General features: G+C 37.5%; 1 protein-coding gene across 15 annotated transcripts in view; it reads right to left on the minus strand.

Annotated features, from left to right (window-relative positions):
• Nucleotides 1-309: 309 nt before the first annotated feature.
• The window catches only part of PPP6R3 (protein phosphatase 6 regulatory subunit 3), a 59,020-nt gene continuing 39,088 nt past the window's right edge, over nt 310-20,241 (minus strand). For 9 of the 15 annotated variants that reach the window (XM_083839562.1, XM_083839560.1, XM_083839559.1 and 6 more), the window contains 9 exons: nt 16,915-17,012; nt 14,837-14,891; nt 14,040-14,170; nt 12,829-12,947; nt 11,270-11,423; nt 9,945-10,051; nt 8,874-9,024; nt 6,404-6,526; nt 310-1,834 (listed from right to left, as the gene is read on the minus strand). In XM_083839562.1, the coding sequence (XP_083695688.1) occupies nt 1,783-1,834; nt 6,404-6,526; nt 8,874-9,024; nt 9,945-10,051; nt 11,270-11,423; nt 12,829-12,947; nt 14,040-14,170; nt 14,837-14,891; nt 16,915-17,012 (990 nt within the window). In that variant the 3' untranslated portion in view covers nt 310-1,782. The remainder of the gene's footprint in view (nt 1,835-6,403; nt 6,527-8,873; nt 9,025-9,944; nt 10,052-11,269; nt 11,424-12,828; nt 12,948-14,039; nt 14,171-14,836; nt 14,892-16,914; nt 17,013-20,241) is intronic. The other 6 variants (XM_083839555.1, XM_083839553.1, XM_083839552.1 and 3 more) reach the window with 1 other exon arrangement.

The raw sequence follows: 20,241 nt of genomic DNA on the forward strand, positions 1-20,241 counted from the left end.
TCTAAATTAAAGTCTTCAGAATTCATGTTTTGAGATGCAAAGAATACATCACAGGAAAGCACTCACGGATCCGGAATGGGAAGGGAGAACATAGGTGATCTAGAAGCAATGTGAACAGAAGGAACAATTTAAACTGACTCAATTCCATGATATATAAAGTATAAATAAAGAGGCAATGTTTCCGATTCCACTTATGATAGTGTTTTTTCCCCTCCTTTTCCAGACAACTAATCAGTTTGAAACAATATGCAAGGGCAAATGCCACTGAAATTTGCTGAGAAAATGCAAGACAGAAAGCAATAAGGGCAATGCCATTATATATATTTTTTAATTATTTATTATTTCTGTATGCAATGTAATGTTTAGGCACGTTGCTTGGGACGCTTTCTAAAATAAATCATTGGCCATTGTTTAGAGTATCCTTTTGGCTTTAAATACTGGTCAGGAAAACAAATGATGTAAAAATAAATGAATATAACTATTAAGGAAATAAAAATGGATTTGCATCTAAAAGTGCAGGTGAAATACTTTAACCCTTTCACCAGACAATGTGGCAATATACAGTATATTGCTTCTGTTTGTTTGAGAAGGCTGTTGGAATTGTACAATGACATAGAAAATTATAAATTACACAGAATTAGTTTCCATAATCACTATATATATACACAAACCAGCTGTGAAAAAACTGGTTTAGAACATACAAATGAAAGCCTCACACAGATCAGTACAGTGAAAGTAACAATTAACATGCTCTGCTGCCAAAATTTGTATTAAAAGAACACTATATACTTTTAAAATGCATGTACTGTAATTACATTAGCAGCACGGGCATTTCATTTACTTGACTTGTCTAAGAGGATTATAGCGTTTTAAATACGCAGATTGTTCTGAAATGTTCCATTGTATAATGCTTGGTATTAAAGTAAATCTTGGTGAATGGGTTAAAAGGCAGGTGAACCACTTAAACACAACAAGCCATGTGCACTTCAAATATTCTAGTGTTTCACCTGTAAGGTATTGTTTCAAGCAAACAAGACTTAACAGAACATATGGCTTTACAGTAACATCAATTTGTCAACTAAGTTGTAGCAATAAATACTTAAAATCTCTACCAATAGACTTACATTTTTGATCTGTTTTAAACAATACAGAAAACAATTACCAATTAAAAAACCTGTTGTAAAATGTTGAACACCAAAAATTCTCATTTAAATCACTTTCGTAAGCTAAAACAACCAAAATAACATTTATAGGGCATTTCAGTTCTACAATTCTTCGCCAACCTGGAAGGAACATGAATTGTTTTGTTTTTTTGGTTTTTTTTTCCTTTTTCTTTTTACAAGGTGAAAAATGTATGAAAAACTGCTAAATACTTTGGTCACACTAATCGTCAAATAGTTATGTCTCAAATACATTAGATTTGTGTATTCACTTTTTTTTTTTTTATAAAACTATTCTTACAGCCATTTTTAACTATAGTAACACTACTGTCATCATTACATGGGTAGCAGGATCTTATTTCACAGGCCACCCATTATTTAGAACAATACAATATAAACATACGCAAAAATTATTGGTATTTCTCAATGTGCAATATTTTTACACTTATGAATTTCTGTACAATGTCTTAAAATCTAGAATATAAATGTTGCTGGTCCTGATCCCTTGCGAAATTAGTGCAGCAGTGACTGGCTTCAACAGGCTCTAGATGAAATCCTCAAGAAATGCTCAAACACCTGGGTATCAGTTCATTTCTTCAGCCAAGGCAGTAGACATCACGTATCATACAGGGCCATTAACAGACGTCTCTCCTAAAAGGGTGCGTTGATCAGTCCTAAGAGGCCAAAAGAGAATGTAAGTATACAAGAAAGAGGAAGCATCCAAAGTATGTTCTCCCCTCCCACATACCCTGATTGCAGACAACACTACATTAACTAAACTAGGAGGAGCTGTTGACTCTCTCAAGGATAGAGGCTTTTTGGAGAGATCTTGACAGACTAGAGGGCTGGGAAATTACCAACCATATGAAGTTTTACAAGAGCAAGCACTGGATTTTGCACCTGGGACAGGGCAATCTTGGATATATGTACAGACTGTACAGGGGGACAAGAGGCTGAAGAGCAGTGCAACAGAAAGGCATGTGGGAGTTCTGGTTGACAGCAAGCTGAGTATGAGTTAACAGTGTGCCCTGGCAAACAGAAGGGCCAGCTCTATCTGGGGTACATTAAGCACAGCATTGCTAACCAGTCGAGGGAAGCGATTGTCCCACTGTGCGCTCTGCATCACCTCTAGTACTGTGTGCATTGTTGGGTGCTATAACATAAGGCTATAAAACTATTAGAGTGTGTCCAAAGGAATGCAAAGATGGTGAAAGTCTAGAAGGAAGTCATATGAGGAGCAACTGAGGTCACTGGGTTTGTTTAGCCTAGGGAAGAGGACACTGAGGGGAGGCCTCATGGCAACCTGCAGCTTCCTCATGAAGGGGAGCAGAGGGGCAGGCACTGAACTCTGCTCTCTGGGGACAGCGACAGGACCGAGGGAATGGCGTGGAGCTGGGGCAGGGGAGGGTCAGACGGGATATGAGGAAAATGTTCTTCACAGAGGGTGGTCGGGCACTTGAACAGGCTCCTCAGGGAAGCGGTCATTGCACCATGGCCTGCTGGAGTTCAAGAGACATTTGGACAATGCTTATATGGTTTAATTTTTAGGTGGTCCTGTGTGGAGATGGGAGTTGGACTAGACAATCTTTGTGGGTCCCTTCCAGCGTGAGACATTGTTCTCTTCAGACATGGCTGGTCACTAGTGAAAGCTGCACTATTTCTTCCAAAATACGTACTGATTTCTACAGTTCAGATTACAAGGTTCTAACATTCATCTCACAGTGAAGCCAAGAAAATAATGTTTTCTTGTAAGTATAATAAAACTCTTCAGAGTGGAATTCCACAGAGTTCAAAAAGAGGGAACACAAGCTAGTTACATGCTCATCCCATTCATTTTCTGGGGTCCAACACTTCTGGAGTCCTTATTGTCTAATTAGGCACAGCACTTAGTTAACTCAGCACACCAGTGAAATGTGATTGATCTTTATTGAGCTAAAAAACAATCTCTACAGATGCTGTTCTCTCCTCAAGAGAATCAATCACTGAGAAAAAGGACACTTCTGAGACTTCTCCACATCTTACTCTGTGAGACAAAAGATGACATCAGGAGTACTTAAGTTTGCATTTGAAAGTAAGAAAAGACGTAACAGGTAAAAACTAGAGTTGTTTTTTTTTAAAGAACTGCTTTAGTGACTAATCTAATCTATAAACTGATGTTTCAAAAATACTCTGAATTTCAGTCCATTAGCACGAGAGGTTCAGAAAGTATGGGGAAGATAAAGAGAAAACCTGCAAAAGTAAAAATCATAATACTATATACAGTTCTAGGTAAGACGTTAGTATAAACGTGGATTCAATTACTCTGGATTAACACAAATGAAGAGATCAAATCAGTGCACAAGAACATTAAGAGTTGCAAACAACAAAAGCAAAAAACTCTCAACTTCCATTCAGTGCAAGTCTATTGAATACATTTGAAGACTCCTTTAGAGAATATAAATACCATTTGGAACTACACAAGAAAAGTTACCTGTAACTCCTGTTCTCTGATGGTGTACATCACAGAGAAGCCACTCTTGGGTCCGTGCTCTACATGCACATGACCAGCAGGAGTCCCCCTAGCTAAGTCTTTGGCTGCTAAGCACTAAAAACACTTTTTAAAAAAAAATATGTACACATTAGATAAAGAGAGAGACAGCACTAGACAAAGTTAAACACTTTAGAGAAACCTGGAAGGTAAGAAACAAGTGCTGCATGGACAGGAATTCTGACAGTTCAAAGAGCAGTAAATTAATTACTGATTGGAAAAAATCCATGACAGAACAGGGTTCCTAGCAGACATTGATATTGCTGGCCACCAGCCAAAGACCTACCTAGGTGACTCCTCCCACTAGTCATACATGCATGGAGCCCCAAAAGCACAATTAAATTTATCTAGACACTTGTTCTGCACTTATACGAGGATCTGCTGTGACAGCCACCTTTAGAGAAAGTACCGAGCTTCATTGCTTCCAGCCAGACTGAAGGAAAGGAGTTCCTTGAGATTTCCCATAATCAAAAGCAATCCAAGGAACTGCTAGCTCTGAGAGCCCTCTGTTGGTTTAGAGAAGCATCTTTACTCAGAAGGCAGTCACCTAGTATCCACATGCTGGCTGTGAAAGTCTTGAGTTTCTGGGTTTCCCGTTTTGACTAAGTATACATTTTTTTCCAATTAGAATTAATTTCTTGATTAAAGTTCATTGAATATATGCAGAGTAGAAAGTTCTGGCTTACGGAAAAATGTAGCAGTGTTTTAGTGTAACATCTAGTACCGGAAGTAAAACATACTAGCTCATAAACATGTCCCCAAAAGACAGTATCTAAACTTGATCAAATAGGCTTGCACTCATCTTAGTTTGCAAAAGTATAGTCAAAACATGTAGCAGAGCTTTGTTGTATTATATGTAGAGCTATATTCTAAATCTTTGCTTATAAAACCTTTCAATTTTGTCTCGACTAGAAAGCTAAGAGCATAATACAGCATCTGCAGTCTTAAAAATAATTACTGTCCACAAGATTTCTGTAATATGTTCCTCTAATAACAGTTCAAAATCTATACAAGTCAAGAAACAACAGCTTTTGAACTATTATAACTATCAAAATGAATATTCATGTATTTACAGATTCAGAATCATTTCCCTGTTTATAATGCAAGGCAAAAGTAGCCCCTGGAATTGCTTTTAATTAAGCAAAATCCTCCCTCCTCTCAGAATATGCTCTGGGCACCCCTAAACTGTATCTAAATCAGGAAGTGTCAGCATACCAACCCTTGTCCTCAATACCAGTATTCTAGCTTGTGGCATTCTAACACCCTGAAGTGCAACAAGCCATTAGCTCTCATAGGAAGCCACTGAACTCTTGCCCAGAGATTAATTGCAAAGTACTACGTGAGTCTATGTGAAACCAAGAAATAGGAAACAAGGCTCTCCCCACCTTGTGCTGAGCTGTGTAGATTGCGTGGACTGGCTGAGTGACAACACTTCTGCCTTCAACAGGTCAAATCTAGCCATTTGTGCTGGTGAGACGTTTGGGAGGAACGAGGCTAAAACAGTGCAAAACCATCCTCACCTCCAAACAGCAGGAGTTGGAAAGTACCCCTTATCAGATACCGCTCTGACATTAAGTTCCAGAGCAAGGTTTTCACTGAATACTGCCTTCAGGGATGGAATTCTTCTCACCTGCTTTATGCTCCTCACTGATTTAGCTTTTAAGACCAAGTGGAATTCCGCCCCAACTTAAGCTTAGAATCAAGCTCATGTGCGAAACATTTGCATTAAGTATTTCTAGTATTTTGTAATTAATCTCACCCTATGTAAATTTGATTTTGGTAAAGCCATACTAGCATTACAGTTGATTCTGTATGTTTCATACCACTGTAACTTGTGAGGCAAAAAAACACACCAGAACAAGTACTTCAACAGGAAAAGGAACAGGAGAAACATCTTCAGACACCTTCTTTGGAGAAAGCGGTCCTACCTGATGATCTAATACAAATGTTTATGCAAGAACTTTCTCTGTTTGACAGTTGTCACCTCAGAATTGTCTCTTGAATGACTATTTTGTGAGACTGCAAGCACTATTAGCCAAGAAAAATGTTGTCACTTCTTTCCTCCAATAAATATGCTGAGCAATGCAGGCTGCTCCGTATTTCCAGAGAACTTTATTCAAAACAAATTATTTATGTACTTTGAAAAGTTATCTCCAAATCTACAAGTATTCAGATTAACACCTGATAAAGACATGGGTGCAAACAGAAATTGATCCAAAATTAGAGGCAATTATTTGACTAGCTCACAACCAAACAAGCATGACTTAAGGCAGCATTTCCTTTCCACGTAGCTGCACTGGTAGACTCCCCCCCAGCTGTCCTGCAGTATAAAATACAGAATCAAAAATGGTACAATTTTCTAATTTTGAAACATACTTTTGTACATTTTCAGGACAAAGTCAAACTTATTCCCCCCCTTTTTTTTCCACAGTTTTCATATCATCAAATTAGTACAATGAATCGGTACGTATCGCAAAACAGAAAGGGAATATTTACAATACCCTGAAAGGCAAATAGGTTTCAACTCAAGAATCAGAGTAAGGACAGACAATATAGCTTGTAAGAATCTTACAAACAGATGCAAGCACATGTTTATATTGATCTAAACTCAGCGCTGATAACTAACAGGAATTCAGTGGTCTCTTTAGATCAGTCCTATTATAAAAATATAAAAGCTGCTACTTATGTGATTGAAAGTATCTCTGAGTGCAGTTACCTCTGTTCTGGACTGCTGTTAGTGGGCTGCAAAGCTGAAGTAGCTTCTTCCACAACCTCTGCATTCTCCTCTACCACATATTTACATGAAGCATCCTGCGAGGTAGACAATTTTCCTTCCTCACTAAGTAAAAGGAAACAAGATATTTAATTTTTAAGTTTACTTAGAGAAAATTTCAGGCAATAGTAGAAAATTGGGAGGTTTGTATTTCACATGCAAATGGATTTTAAATTATGACTGAAACATAAGGATCAAACATGATTCTGGACTTTACAAACACCTAATAATGCACTGGTGTTTAAAACCATTGAAAATTGACTGGATAAGAGGGCAGGAAATACAATGATTACAAATATGATCAGAAAGAAAATAAGGAATGTGCGTGAAGCCTGAAGTGGTAGCAATCACAGTTACAATCCTTTACTATACATACCGATAGGATTTCAACACTCTGAAGCCAGAAGTATGCAAAAATAGAAGGAAGAAAGTATAAAAAAATTCAAGATTCCCTTAGAAACTGGCATTGATAAAGTTTGCCCATGAAACAAGTCAGCAGAATCACTAACTCATCACTGTCTGTATTAATGAACTACCTAATGACTATACAGTGAAGTACGATGTATGTATTATGCCACATAAGACCACAACTTGCTCTATTTCATCAGCTTCTTCTCAGACATGAAAATGAACATAATTCAGGGAAAAAAACAGTACTCTAGCACTAGGAAACAAATACTCGTGTTTTGCCACTAAACCAGAGTTTTTATGCATCACTATCCTACCTTTTCCTGTCTCATCCACACTTATTAGCACATTAACATAAAAAGTTGACCATACAACTGCAAGAGATGGATATAAGGTAGCTCTACAGTAGACACAAACATCAACCTTCATCTGTAGCCATGAATCTATTTAAGAAGTCAGGAACATTTTTAAAGACACTATCCTCTGCTGATTCCTATCCTTACAGTTTAGTGGATCCTCTCTTTTAATGAATCCTTGTTCCTTCCCCCATGTCTCCTTATACCTGCAGAGCCTGTAAAAATACTGCTCACCAGGTAACGTTTCCCATCTGCTTTATCATCTTTTACCTTTAAAGTCTGTATTTGTTCAAAATACTTGTCACCACCGCCAGAACTGGTCTCCTCTTAATTTTTTTTAAGGGGTTGTCTCTGCTCTCATTGTCTCCTACTCGTTCAAAAGGGGGAATGAGAAAATTCAAGAAACACATTTGCCTTTTGCAGCTTTCCACAAATCAATTACTGTCCTCACAATGCTTCCCTTCTCCTCAACACTGACATCACAACTATATATTTTCTACTGGAAGAAATTTGTACTCTCAGACCTAAGTTCTGTATCCACCTTGCCAGGTATGCAGGCCAGAGTATGGCCTATTGAAATCCTCTCTCAATCTAGTTTTAGATCCCCCCCCCCCCCCCAAATACTAGTTATTTGCTGTCTAGGCATATTTAAAAGTTAATTTAAGGAAAACCGTATGATATCTGGATCAGTATGAGGTGACACCTCTGTATCAGAGCTAAACAGTCTCCACATTTAAGACCTCACTCCTTCAACCTCCTTTTACACTTAACTTCCCCTTCCCGTGCTGAATCAAGATCATAGATTCATTTTCCCTCCCTTACCACCTCTGTCCTTTTAACTACGAAGATACAAGTCCTTATTCCATAGCGCAAGCAGGTAATTCTATGATGAGAGGCAGTGACTGCCACGATATGCTTCCCCCTTGTATTAACTTTGTTTTTTTGCACTAATATCAGAAGTCACAGAATTAAAGCAGCTTATGTGTAAAAGCACCATGAATAACTGATCATCTACACTGGAACAACAGAAGTGTAGACCACAAAAAGCATTCTCAAAAGAAATACAGAATAAACTGGAGAGTAGGTACATCATCTACTAAGTCAGAAAGTCACTAAGGTTTCATGCTATTTAACTCCAGAGTCACATTCCTCCTCTAAACTGCTTTGGTTCAATTTCTCTAATGCCATTTGATTTCATAAGTGTTGTGCAGTCAAAAGTGCTCCTTCCTCCGTACTTAAAAAAATCAGAAGTTTCTAATTCCCAATGAGTTACTCTCAAGAGCAGTGCCTGGCTGGCCTTCAATCTCTCTCCTCCAACCTCCTGCACAGGACACTAAATTCCAATCCAGAAGTTCCGTGCAAAGTTTAAAAGGCTGTAGCTTATATGTACATTAAATTGTACATTAAAATTGTGCAGTAATGTGCATCAGGATCAAAAATAGAGCCAATCTTCCACTAATAATCTTCCAGTGAAAATTAAAGCTTGATAAGGACAATCCTATGTTCTAATAACTAATTGGAAGTAAAGTTTCAAAACAGGTTTCAAGTTAAGGCCTTACGAATTATCACTTGTAACTCTTTTTGATGAGTGTTCTATTAACAGCACTTGTAAAACGGGGGTGGAAGGACAAAAAGAAGTACATCCTCACCTTTTGAAAACAGCCGTTTCAGTTTTAGCATCTACAGTAAGGCTCAGTGTCTCCTTCATGCTGCCGTTCATTACTGTTTCAGTTACCTTGTCTGCGTTTTCTACATCGTCCTCTCCATCTGAGCTGGCCTCCATAGCAACACTTCCTGGGGCTAGAATAAAACTAAGTATTTTAGTATATGACTGGTTATGTTTCTATTTCATGAGCACGCACAGAGGCCAAAACAACCAGAATGTTTTTCCCCAGTTTAGAGTATTTCTTGAATCCTTAGGAATCATCTTTCTACAATCCCCGCTATACACATACGTAGAGCATTAACACTTTCTTTTTTACAGATTGCTTAAGGAAGAAGTCATATTCCATAATTACAGCTTTTGTTTTGCAAGCCAGTTAGTGATTTACATTGACAATAGATGCTGTAACAGGTTTGCTTGAACAAGTCTTCAGTAGGATTTTTATACTTTTTTTTTGTACAGTCAGATTCATTGCACCAGTCCATACTGTACAAATTTGCCAACAAATTGTGAAGTACAGACAAGCCTTTGGGAAGCCCAATCTTCCTGGACTTCCCATCTGCACTTATTCTGTCTGCTAATAAGATATATAGAAAATTAATTAACATGGGTTTAACCTTTAATTAATTCGCATAAATAGAAGTGTGTGCATATATACAGAGAAGACAGCTTGGAAAGCAATGAGCAAGAAGGGGAAATCTGAACACCAAGGCTACTGGTCTATTGCCACGTAGGAAGAGACTAGAAGCTACCACTTTTCTTGGGCATCAGCTCAGTTAAGTGCTGCCACATATAAAACTTCTCTAACAGAAGATATTTAGTGTGGATATAATGAACAAAGCAGCTTTTTTTTTTTTGAGACAAAAGTAGCACTGGTTCCTGTTTTAAATAGGAAAAACGAAGTTCAGAACTTTCGTCAAGTTATTTTCATCGCCTGGCAGAGCAGCAGCAGCGCCAGATGAGAGGTCTCTAGCTAGATACCTAAGTTCAGGGAGATCTTTCTTAGCTAAAAGTATCAAAATCAATCTACTTGCATTTCTGAACACACAGTACTTACTCTCTAGCTGTGTTGCAAGACCAGTTGCATTTGCACTCAAGGGATCCATTGGCTCTGCATTTGTTTCCATTTCCACAGGAGAATTACTTCTTAAGGAATCTTTTGAGCTTCAAATACAAATTAAAAAGCTTTAGAAACATAACTGAACAGCAGAATGAAACTAAGCATGGCTAAGGCACACTAAACAAGTTCATTAATGCAAAATCCACCCGAATTGAGCTGACTGAGGTTACGTTTGGCAGTACTGTTATTTTTATTTGAAATGGAGATGCCACAGATAAATGAGACTGCTGGATCCTTGCCGTCTTTCCAACATTTTGAACTACTTTTTAAATGTACTCTTTGCAACCTGGAAGATCTAAAATAGTTTTCTGCTGACACTGCCAACACAATCCTTAAATGTCAACAATGACAGAAGTATTTTACTCTAATTTGTTTGCTTAATGGCACATACAGTATAGCTACAAATTTTTCCATTCTGGATTAACTCAAAAGACAAATTCTGACCACTTGAAATACTTCCCACCACTTACAGAATAGTGTCTTTTCTATCCACTACTTGTGGCAAATTCAGGAATTCATTTTCTAAACCCCATAATCCTGTTATCAACTTACCTGCCTCAAACATGAAGCAATTCACTGCTTTATGATGGAAAAAATCGTAGTTTTATGTCAGAGCTGTTTAAGGCCCAGACAGAAATGGGGAGCAAGACAGACAGAAAGGGTTTTCTGATTGGAGAAGAAATCAGTTCCTGACTGCTACTATTTTGGCAACTCAAAATTTACATCTATAGGGATGATTAGATTCCTACACAGAGGACCTCAGTTATTCTTAACGCAGTGTTTAAGCCAAAAGAGTAAAGTGTATGTCAGGTAATGTCAAAATAGTGTAGAACTGCCTATTCCAACATGAGCTGCATAATCATGCAGGTTTTCAAGAAAGCCAATAATCTGTATTACACCACTGACGAAACAGAACCATCATAGACATTTTATGGCCTTCACATTCAACAGCTATATCCTTTCCGTGGGTTCAGCCTATACTAAAAGAAGTCATAGCGCAATTCTGGTCAGTGACCAATATTCAAGGGAAACTTTAGGGATCCACTCATCCTATAAAAGCCTATATTTTTGTATGGGCAAGTTACACCATACTACCCTAAACACACAGGATCCTTTGGACGCTATGCACCCTGTATTCCACCAAAAACCAACCGACATAGCCTTGGGTAGAGACATACATCCTAATGATGCCAAACAGCAGCTGCCGGTACATTTAGTAATGAAGAACTTGCCCACTTGCCCTGTATCACTAATATTCTTACCTCAAAGAGGACGTGAACTCTGAAAATGAAGCCCAGCCAGTTTCTTTTGCTGGCATAGGTTCTTCCGTACTCCACACATCAGACCCAACGGAATCCAGATTGGTGCCATGTGCAGTCTCCATAGGTACATCAAAGTTAGCTGACCAATTCGGTGCTAGAAAACCCATCAGCAAGTTCATTAAGAATAGATTTAAAGAACACGAATGTACATATGTCTAACACATTGATTCTATATAGGCACATTCCCAAAAGAGCAGCAAAACTCTTAACTAGACTTCAAAGCACATGCAAAAGAATTCTCTATATAGGTAAAAAGTGAATGAATTCCCTAATAGGGAAATTCTGCTATTAAGGCAGAATTTTAAAAACAGTAACTCACAGTATTCAGCTAAAAATCAATGGCACTTATCTGAAGAACACAAATTATATTTAATCGCAAGTGTTGTTCCACTTTATTCCTTAACCTAATGTGAACATTCGTTATTTTCAACACTAATTTCTATACTTAAAAAAATCTTAAGTTTTCATCCCTTTTTCAGTTTCCTATGCACATTTTCCTCAACATAGAAAATGAGCAAGACAACTTAATGGGCAATCTCTAATTTCTCATGCACTAGCAGCACTGCTAAGTTTCAGAAAAGCTTAAAACCTTTTACAACTTTAAAATATTAATTGGGATATTAAGTTTTGGAGCAACTGGGACTTAGAAGCATCTAATTTAGGATAGGTCAACTCAAAATACTTCACCTACCCAAGGGAAACATTTTCTTCATTAACACTTACATACAAAAAAACAGGCTGAAAAGGAAGCTCTGACTAGCAATTAGAAATTCCAACCCAGGCAGATATGGGAGGAGACCCACATGGATCAAAACTTGTTTGACACACAGATGCCAACGACACCAATCTGACAAAAGAAAAGAAAACCCTTAACTTTTCCTTCTATTTTAATTTTTAATTCCTTACAGTCTAGATAAACACAGGGCTTTTACCTACAGATGTTGCCATTTTAAGTAAAGCCAATTTAGTCTACTGTGCCTTGAATGTGAACTCTTAAGCCAATTACAACAGTTAATTTTCCACATAAGAGTTTACTGACACACATCTTAAACAAGATTATTCACATATGAAACTAGACCAAACTAAGTTAGCTTGACTTCTGTAGGACGCCTTTTAGACCGTTGTTAGATAAAATGTTGGTCTGAAAGACTTCTAATAAAAAGGATCATATTTTATGTTTAGAGATTAACAACCTATCAGTTTTGCAGGCATTCAAGCTGTGTAAATTAAGTTTCATTCTTCACTTTTTGATTCCTCCTCATTTTTTCCTCTTGAAGAATATACACATGAATTTTAGAGAGACTACAGTAATTTGACTCAGGACATGTAAGGAATTCAAATTTTCAAATACTTGCATGTTCTATTAAAGCAGTCTTTACAGTGAGAAAGATGACTAAGATCATTAGAGTAAAAAATAAAAGAGGAAAACTCTTACAAAGTAACACTTCTAGATGTAACACTTTCCTGTAACTCAAATAGGTGGGAGAAAAGCTACATACGTTCGTTCAAGTCTACTTCCATTTTGTCCTCTGTATTGGTATGCGATTCAAACAGATCTTGTTTTGTTCCATCTTCTTCTTCGGAGTCAGTACTTTCTTCACTGTCTGTACTACCCGAACTTAAAATACAAAGAGAGAGTTTACATTCCATGTTTAGGATTAGACCCTTGGCACAACGAAATACTGGAGAGTTTGAAGCTATAGAGAATTACAACAGCTATCACTGCTGATAGATTAACTGAGGTATAATTTATTAGCTGTTGGCATGCCCCTCATTTCTCCCACAAAAAACAAGGTTTAAGGTTTTTCCACTTGATCATGTAAAGAGGGCTTTTTTCCTCCGTTTGCAAGTAAAAACTCCTGCCATTCAAAAGGAAGCAGAAAAGGAAGATAAGGAATCAGAACATTCATCTCTGCACACTAAGTGGAATCACTGAAATATAAAACTCTTTTAAAGACCAATACGACATAACTTAGTTTATTTGGAAATCTAACAACCAATCCAAGTATTTTCCAGTCTGTCCCCTTACGTAATGTTTTTGAACTTTATGGGTATCTCTCCCTTCCTGGTGAGCACAACCAACATTAACAGGAAAGCAATAACGGAAGGTAACCAACATACAACAAAGCTAATCACGTACAGAAGGTATTAGCCACACATGTTCTAAAGGCCACTATGGAAGGTCAGAGAAGCCAAGACTATCCTGGGACAAAATCCAGAAGACATTAAGGGAGATGGTGCATCCCCGAGAGTTTTCGGGATCAGCTCCTTCCCCTCAATGTAGCTGCCTACAGTTTTGTCCACAGCCGCAGTACAACTAAGGGCAACCATGACGATACAGCTGGATAGTCTGACCCCAATACTACCATAGAGAGGACAGCGAGGTCTGCGTAGTTGTGGAGCTGGACTGCCTTGCCCACAGCAAGAATGGCTAACAGGCTGACAGAGAAGAGGGGAAGAACAAGCAAAAGGAAACAAGCTACAAAAGGTGAGGTGCAGGAATATCTGAGTAAGCAGGACACCTATTACCATCTTCTGCAAGTTAAGGCTGAACGAGACACTACTGCTATCCCTCTACTAATTTCTCCCCCCAGATGGAAATGGCTAGTTATGCTGGGCAGCCTGTGTAAATAGTCAACCTGAACCAGAAGACATGCGCAGTAATGAGGGCTCACTATAGTGCTACTTGGATGAAAAACACATTTCGTACCTGGAACGCCTCTGGGACTCTGGCGTAAATGCAATATGTTTTTCTTCCCAGATGTCTTCTTCATCAGAGCCACCATCATCAAACTGCTGTATCCTCTCCTTACAGCATGCCTCAAACAATGCTATATTGCCCTAAATACAGGGAAAAGATATAAAATCTGTATTTATGATTAATCATTCTACTTCTGTTAGTCAACATTTTGGAAATATGTGATTTTGAAAAAAAAACTAAAACCAGAACATCTCAACAACATAAAGCTTGTCAAGAAAGTATACAGTGGAGCTTGTTTTACTCAACTACTAGCATGCTGAGAGTACACTATCCTCCAAGAATTGCTGGGAGGATCCATCACATTTAAGAACAGCATGTAGGAATGACATCGAAGACCTTTCCAGATAGCTGGACCACCAAATACTCCGGTTTTATTTTCCATAGTGAGGTTCATTTCAGCTCAGCTGACAAATATCTATAAAAACAGTCTGTCTAAACACCACCTCACTGGAAGTCTGAAATAGCTTCTATCCATAAAACAAGTGTGCAGTCTGCACAAATTAGACCCAAGCCTGTTCTTGAACCTGGACATACAAATTAGAAGCACTTCTGCTTAATATCAACCACAAAGAGCAGCAAAAAAGTTCTTCAGCTAGAAAATCCACATAATGCAGGAATAAGGTAGGGTAGTTACTTTCCAACGATTATACATCATAAAGGAATAAATATAACCACCATCAAAACTTTGAAATCACACAGAAATTTGAGACAGTAATTGTTCTGTGAGTACAGGAACGTACACTTACACTTTCATTTGTATTGAGGGTAAAGTTGATGTCTGAGACTCGATCAAAAGAAACACTGCAAAAAAAACACAGATGTATGAAATAAACCAAGAAAAGACATAACAACATGAAGGCATTGTTTTCAGAAGTCTTTATTTATATTACTAGGAAAATGAGAAACCTGAGATTAAAAGACACACTAGTTTCCAACATGAAACAAAACGGTCAAATTCCACATTAAGGAAGCCTGGCGTTCACACCATTTTTCTAGTCGTGAAATATTTTAAAGAAAAAGAGATGCCTACTCCCTAATGAGCTGCGTGGATGCAACTAGCCTAAGCCAGCATAACTGAAGCGATATACACACAAACACTGGACTGCTATGCGCTAGAAAAAAAGCAGGCCTCAAGAATACCTGATCTATGGTCTACCATGATGCATTTTTAGATCCTGCAAAGATCTGTGTTAGTAGTTCTTACATCTGATAATCGATTTTGCTGCTCTACATACAGATGGACCTTCTCAAAAGGAAGAAGCAAAGTGAAAAATTGCAATATCAACCCATTTCCTACAGAAAAAAAATCTTCAGTTTTTTAAACCAATCACTAAATGAAAGTTAAGATTTTATTTTTTTTCAAAACTTAACGCTAAGTAGTAAGGCTTTGCACTTCTTCATGTATTAGGCCATTCAGCAGTTTCACTGAACAAATTATAGAGATGTCTTAGACCAAAAATAGCATTAGGCAAACCAAATCCCTGAGGGGAGCAAGAACAAACAGAGAAAGAGTAGAGATATACTACCAGACTTTCAGAAGACTTAATATATTCTTTCTCTGGTCACTTATAGCACTGAACTCAGCAGTGCATGTATTACTGTCTTCCTCTAATCCTCACCAAGCAGGGAATGAGATAAAAGTGATCTAAATGAACAAATTTCAACTGTGACTGCATTACCATGGGACTTAGCCCCACCCACCACAGGCGTTACCAGGAAACAGGTAATTTAAACTGTAATTGATTCTTACACAAGAGGCATAAACTGAAAAGTAAAATGTAGTTCATCTACAGTTGAATTCAACTCACTGTACCTACTGCATATCTCAAGAGATCTGCTTGCTTAAGTCATCTTCTTTCCACCAAGATCATACACTACAAAGGAAATCCAACTCCCATTCTTGCCAAAATTCACTTGCTTCTAGCCAAGTTAAATGATCTCCTGAGCTGCTTTCTCACCTATCATAACTTCATCTATACTCCCAAATTACGTGGTATAATAAAGCAGCTGTGCATCTTGGAATGCATGTGCAAGTTTTGGTTAACCATCAGATACTGAACATGTCTTACAGAAGATACTTTTTTTTTTTTTAACCCTTCTAGAAACCAAGTAATGTTTTTACTCTGTTTTATCTGAATGTTCTTGCATCCCAAGCCATGAATTCTAACTAAATCAGGATCAAGTCTCCTTTCATTAAGAACTCCCATTCTTACCCTTTCCCATTATGGCATCAATTTACTTTGAACTGAAGAAACAGAGCAGTTTATCATGGTTTTTTTTGTTTTCTTTTCTTGCTTTTGTTATTTTTAAAACCTGACCAAGACATGTTCTCATATCTTAACTGCTTCACCCTTAAAAACAAAGGTATATTTATGACGTGCTTCTTTACTGTTCCCTACAGAAAAGAACACAGTCAAACTTAAAAGAAGAGCTACTCATCTGCTCTGCTACACCAATTCAGAGATGTGAATGACTTACTTTGTACCTCCAAGTGCAAGTGCCCCAAACAATGCCAAGTCTTTGGATAGACATGGCTCTTAAAAGCAGAGCTATAATTTATTCCCAAGCACTGTGTTTTCATGCTGGCACAGTCAGGACGTTAGAAGTAGAAAATTAGCTGTTACTTTCTGATGTAAACCGTTCAGGGAGGTTTTCTAAGAGCACTCTATCAACACACACAGTTGGTACAAGAAGACAGGACTGACTGGCAACTGCATCACATCAATAAAGGCTGGCATTTGTCATCACCAAGACCACAGCCAAATACACTAAAAAAGGGAGGCTCCAGAGACTATAATCAAAGCTAATATAACAATATACTCACTTGCCGATGTCATCTTGATCAGCAAACTTCTCATCGTTGAAGCCAAACTGGTCAATAAAATTGGACGTCATTTGTTGCATCTGATAATCAGAAAAGGCCTGGCAACCCCAGGACCAACGACAGTGATATAATGATTCTAATAATACTCTAAATCCTATTTGCCCATTTTGCTCCAAAGAAATAAAAGTCTCTCTAATCTAAACATAAGGGACAGGAAAAGGATGTCTCAACCTTTAAGTTTTAAATGGTAACACTGACTACGCATCTTACATTTACTGAATTGAAAGCCAGTCTAATAGCAGCTCTCGATAAGGAAGTTAAATCTCTAGTTTAACCATGTGCCAACTAGCACCTTTCCAAATGAACCCCTAAGAGGTCGGGGAACAGCACCATGTACCAAGTAAAAGAAAAAACCGACTTTGTTAATATTAAGTTATAAGCAGTAAAAAACAGTACAGAAAAGTACATTAAATATAGATACTTAACTACATGATAAACATGACCTGTGCTTATCAGGAGGAGTATCACTCAAGCATAAACACTAGCAGTCTCTTCAACATCCAGAAGAATTGGAGAGTACAGAAAATAAGTTACTGAACATCACAGTGCAGTGTCACAACTGTGGGTTCTGTTTTTTTTTTGTTGTTTTGTTTTGAAAAGGATGTCAGTGTCAACTGCCATCAGACAGGTATAAATGGGCATTTCCTTCTATCCACAACCATAGTTTTTGTCCTTTATTTCTCACGACTATGAACTAAATTAGCACCCATTCTCTAGGAACTTTCAATAGTGTTATTTCTGTGTGCAATTCAGCCAAGGCTAAGATAATCTAGGAAATATGGCTGTCACATCAGCTCCCTTATTTCCTTGCCCAGGTAGCTAAAGGGACACAATACATAGGCAAAACCTATGAAGAAGGTGGTAAAGCAAAACAAGATGAACATGGAAAGAAAACAAGAGAATATTAAAAAAACACAACAGGTTTTGATCAAGGCATTATGAAAACTGGAGGAAAAAGGAGAGAGAACATAGAAGGACGAGACAAAAAGCAAGGCTCCAGCAGGGCTGTGAGTGAGTCTGAGAAACCCTCACGCAGGCACTAGTACGGTTACTGTGCTAAGCTAGGCCAAAAAAGGAGTTCCTGCATATTTTCATCTTAAATTTTAGTATCTGAGATGGCTTTTCAGAACTTCAGGATTTCATACCAACACAAACAGTGTATCAAGCCCTAATATAGGACAACCACCAATTACTGACTGTCCCAGTAAAACCATTACTCTTTTTTACATTGGTTACTGAGCTCTTCTTCCTGTAAAGTATCTTCACTATTCTGGATTTTAAAAGTGCACATGAGCAAAAGGCAGTGAATTTCCCCTGTGTGAAGGAAAGCTAAACTGACTTGTTCTGCCTTACACAAGGTGCAGCCACTAATACCAGTCACCAGGATAAACAGAAAATTAAGACACAAGGTTCATGGCATCAGAATTATGATACTTAGGTGAAATCACTACATAGAAATTGTCTACAAGGGTATATAAAATGTAATTACAGAATGCTAGTCTGAGACAAGACAGTTCTGTCCTGTAGTCTAATATATTTTAAAAGAGACAAAGTGGTACTAAACTGGTGCATAGCAGAAAAATGTTTTCTTGAAGGAAAAGTTTCTAGTGCCACAGAAAGCACATGAGATACTAGTGGCACAAGAAACCTTCCCTCCCAGGATTGGGTGACAGAACACTTTTCCAAAGATGTCAGTTTTTTTAAGTGTTATTTAGAAATTTAGAGTCACAGAACTTATATAAAAAGTGTTTGAGGAGAAAAAAACAAACACGTCCTTCTTGAACAAAAGGGCTTTACTAGAAGAAAACAGTATCAAACTAGATTTGAATGTCAGAAGGAAGAAGTCACAGCAGATGTAATTCTGACCAGACAAAACTTAAATTTGACAAAAAATAAAAAGTAAATTGGTTCCTTGGTATTTTCCTCCTTTACCTATTTCCTAATGGGTACCTCCTGTTTCCTCCTTGAAATACTGGCCCATTTAGAGCAGTCTAGCTGTAGAGCCAGAGTTACCTTTACAAATGAATTTGTGCAGCCAGAGAATGCTTTAAGTAATTTCAATGCATTTCTCATCAGTGATTTATCTTGTCTAGTATGTTGCTTTCTTCACAAGACAACTTTAAAAAGTATATTTCACTTAGCTTTGAAAAATAAATTAAGAAAACTGTGAAAAACTGGAAAGAAACAACAGCACAGGACCATTTGAATTTTTGCAGATTAACTATCCGGATCATTAAGGGGGTGCATGAAAAGCACAGGGTAATCCGAAGATCTTACTTTCTCACTAGAGCTGCTACAGACAGCGTCCAACCTATCGTGTTGGTATTCAGGTACACCTTACGTGCACAAGATCAGTGGACCTGATGAAAATGCATTAGATTCTTAAAACTTGAGCCACCGCTCCCAATTTAAACTTTGATAAGCAATTACTTATAGGAAAACTATAAAGATGCATGAAGTACCAAAGCCAGTCTTAGACTAGGTACTACATAGCTGTTAGTATGAGCTGAAAGATAAATAAGATTCCGGTTAATAACCCAGTCAGGTAGTGTATGCTCTGTATAGGGGAATCTATACTAAATAATATTTATTATGTTCTCTGGAATCACTCATCCCAAAAATACTCCAAACATCATCACCGTATTAAACACTGTATCAATTAGTACACTATGAAAGCATTAAAACTTCAAGGTGGACATAGCTTTACCTTAAACTTTCAGACTGGTGGATCTGAAACTTCCTTATACATTCTCAGATTTCTTTTGTTAAACCAAATGATAAATAATTATCTTTGAAACACTCACAAATGAACTGCCAAAATCACATACTGAACTGCAAATAAGTGATCAAGTTGATTAGAAATTTAGTTCAGGAAAATTCAGCTATGTACAGTTACCACATAGCAATAGGTATATAAAGTTATTTACATTGTGACAACTAGACAGTTTGGTATTTTGCCATAAACTAAACTAAAAGCATATAACAATGAATAGCCAGTCTTCCTCCTTTTCCCAAAGTAAGGGTCAACATTTTTAAAGCTTTTATTATCAAGACCAAACATAAACCCACATTTGCTTTCAAAGCAATTCATGTTTTCCAGAAAACAATTAGAAGCCATCACATACCAAACTGCTGCATCTAGTAAGAAAAGAAGTCACAAACTATGCCCAATTCAGCCAGACAACTAACATATGAAGTGTCTTAGGTATAATGATCAGAGTTCTGCATACAGAGTGTGATCAAATCAAAAAAAATAAATGAAAAGCA

The sequence above is a fragment of the Anser anser genome, assembly GCF_964211835.1.
Source record: "Anser anser genome assembly, chromosome: 5".
Classification (NCBI taxonomy): Eukaryota; Metazoa; Chordata; class Aves; order Anseriformes; family Anatidae; genus Anser; species Anser anser.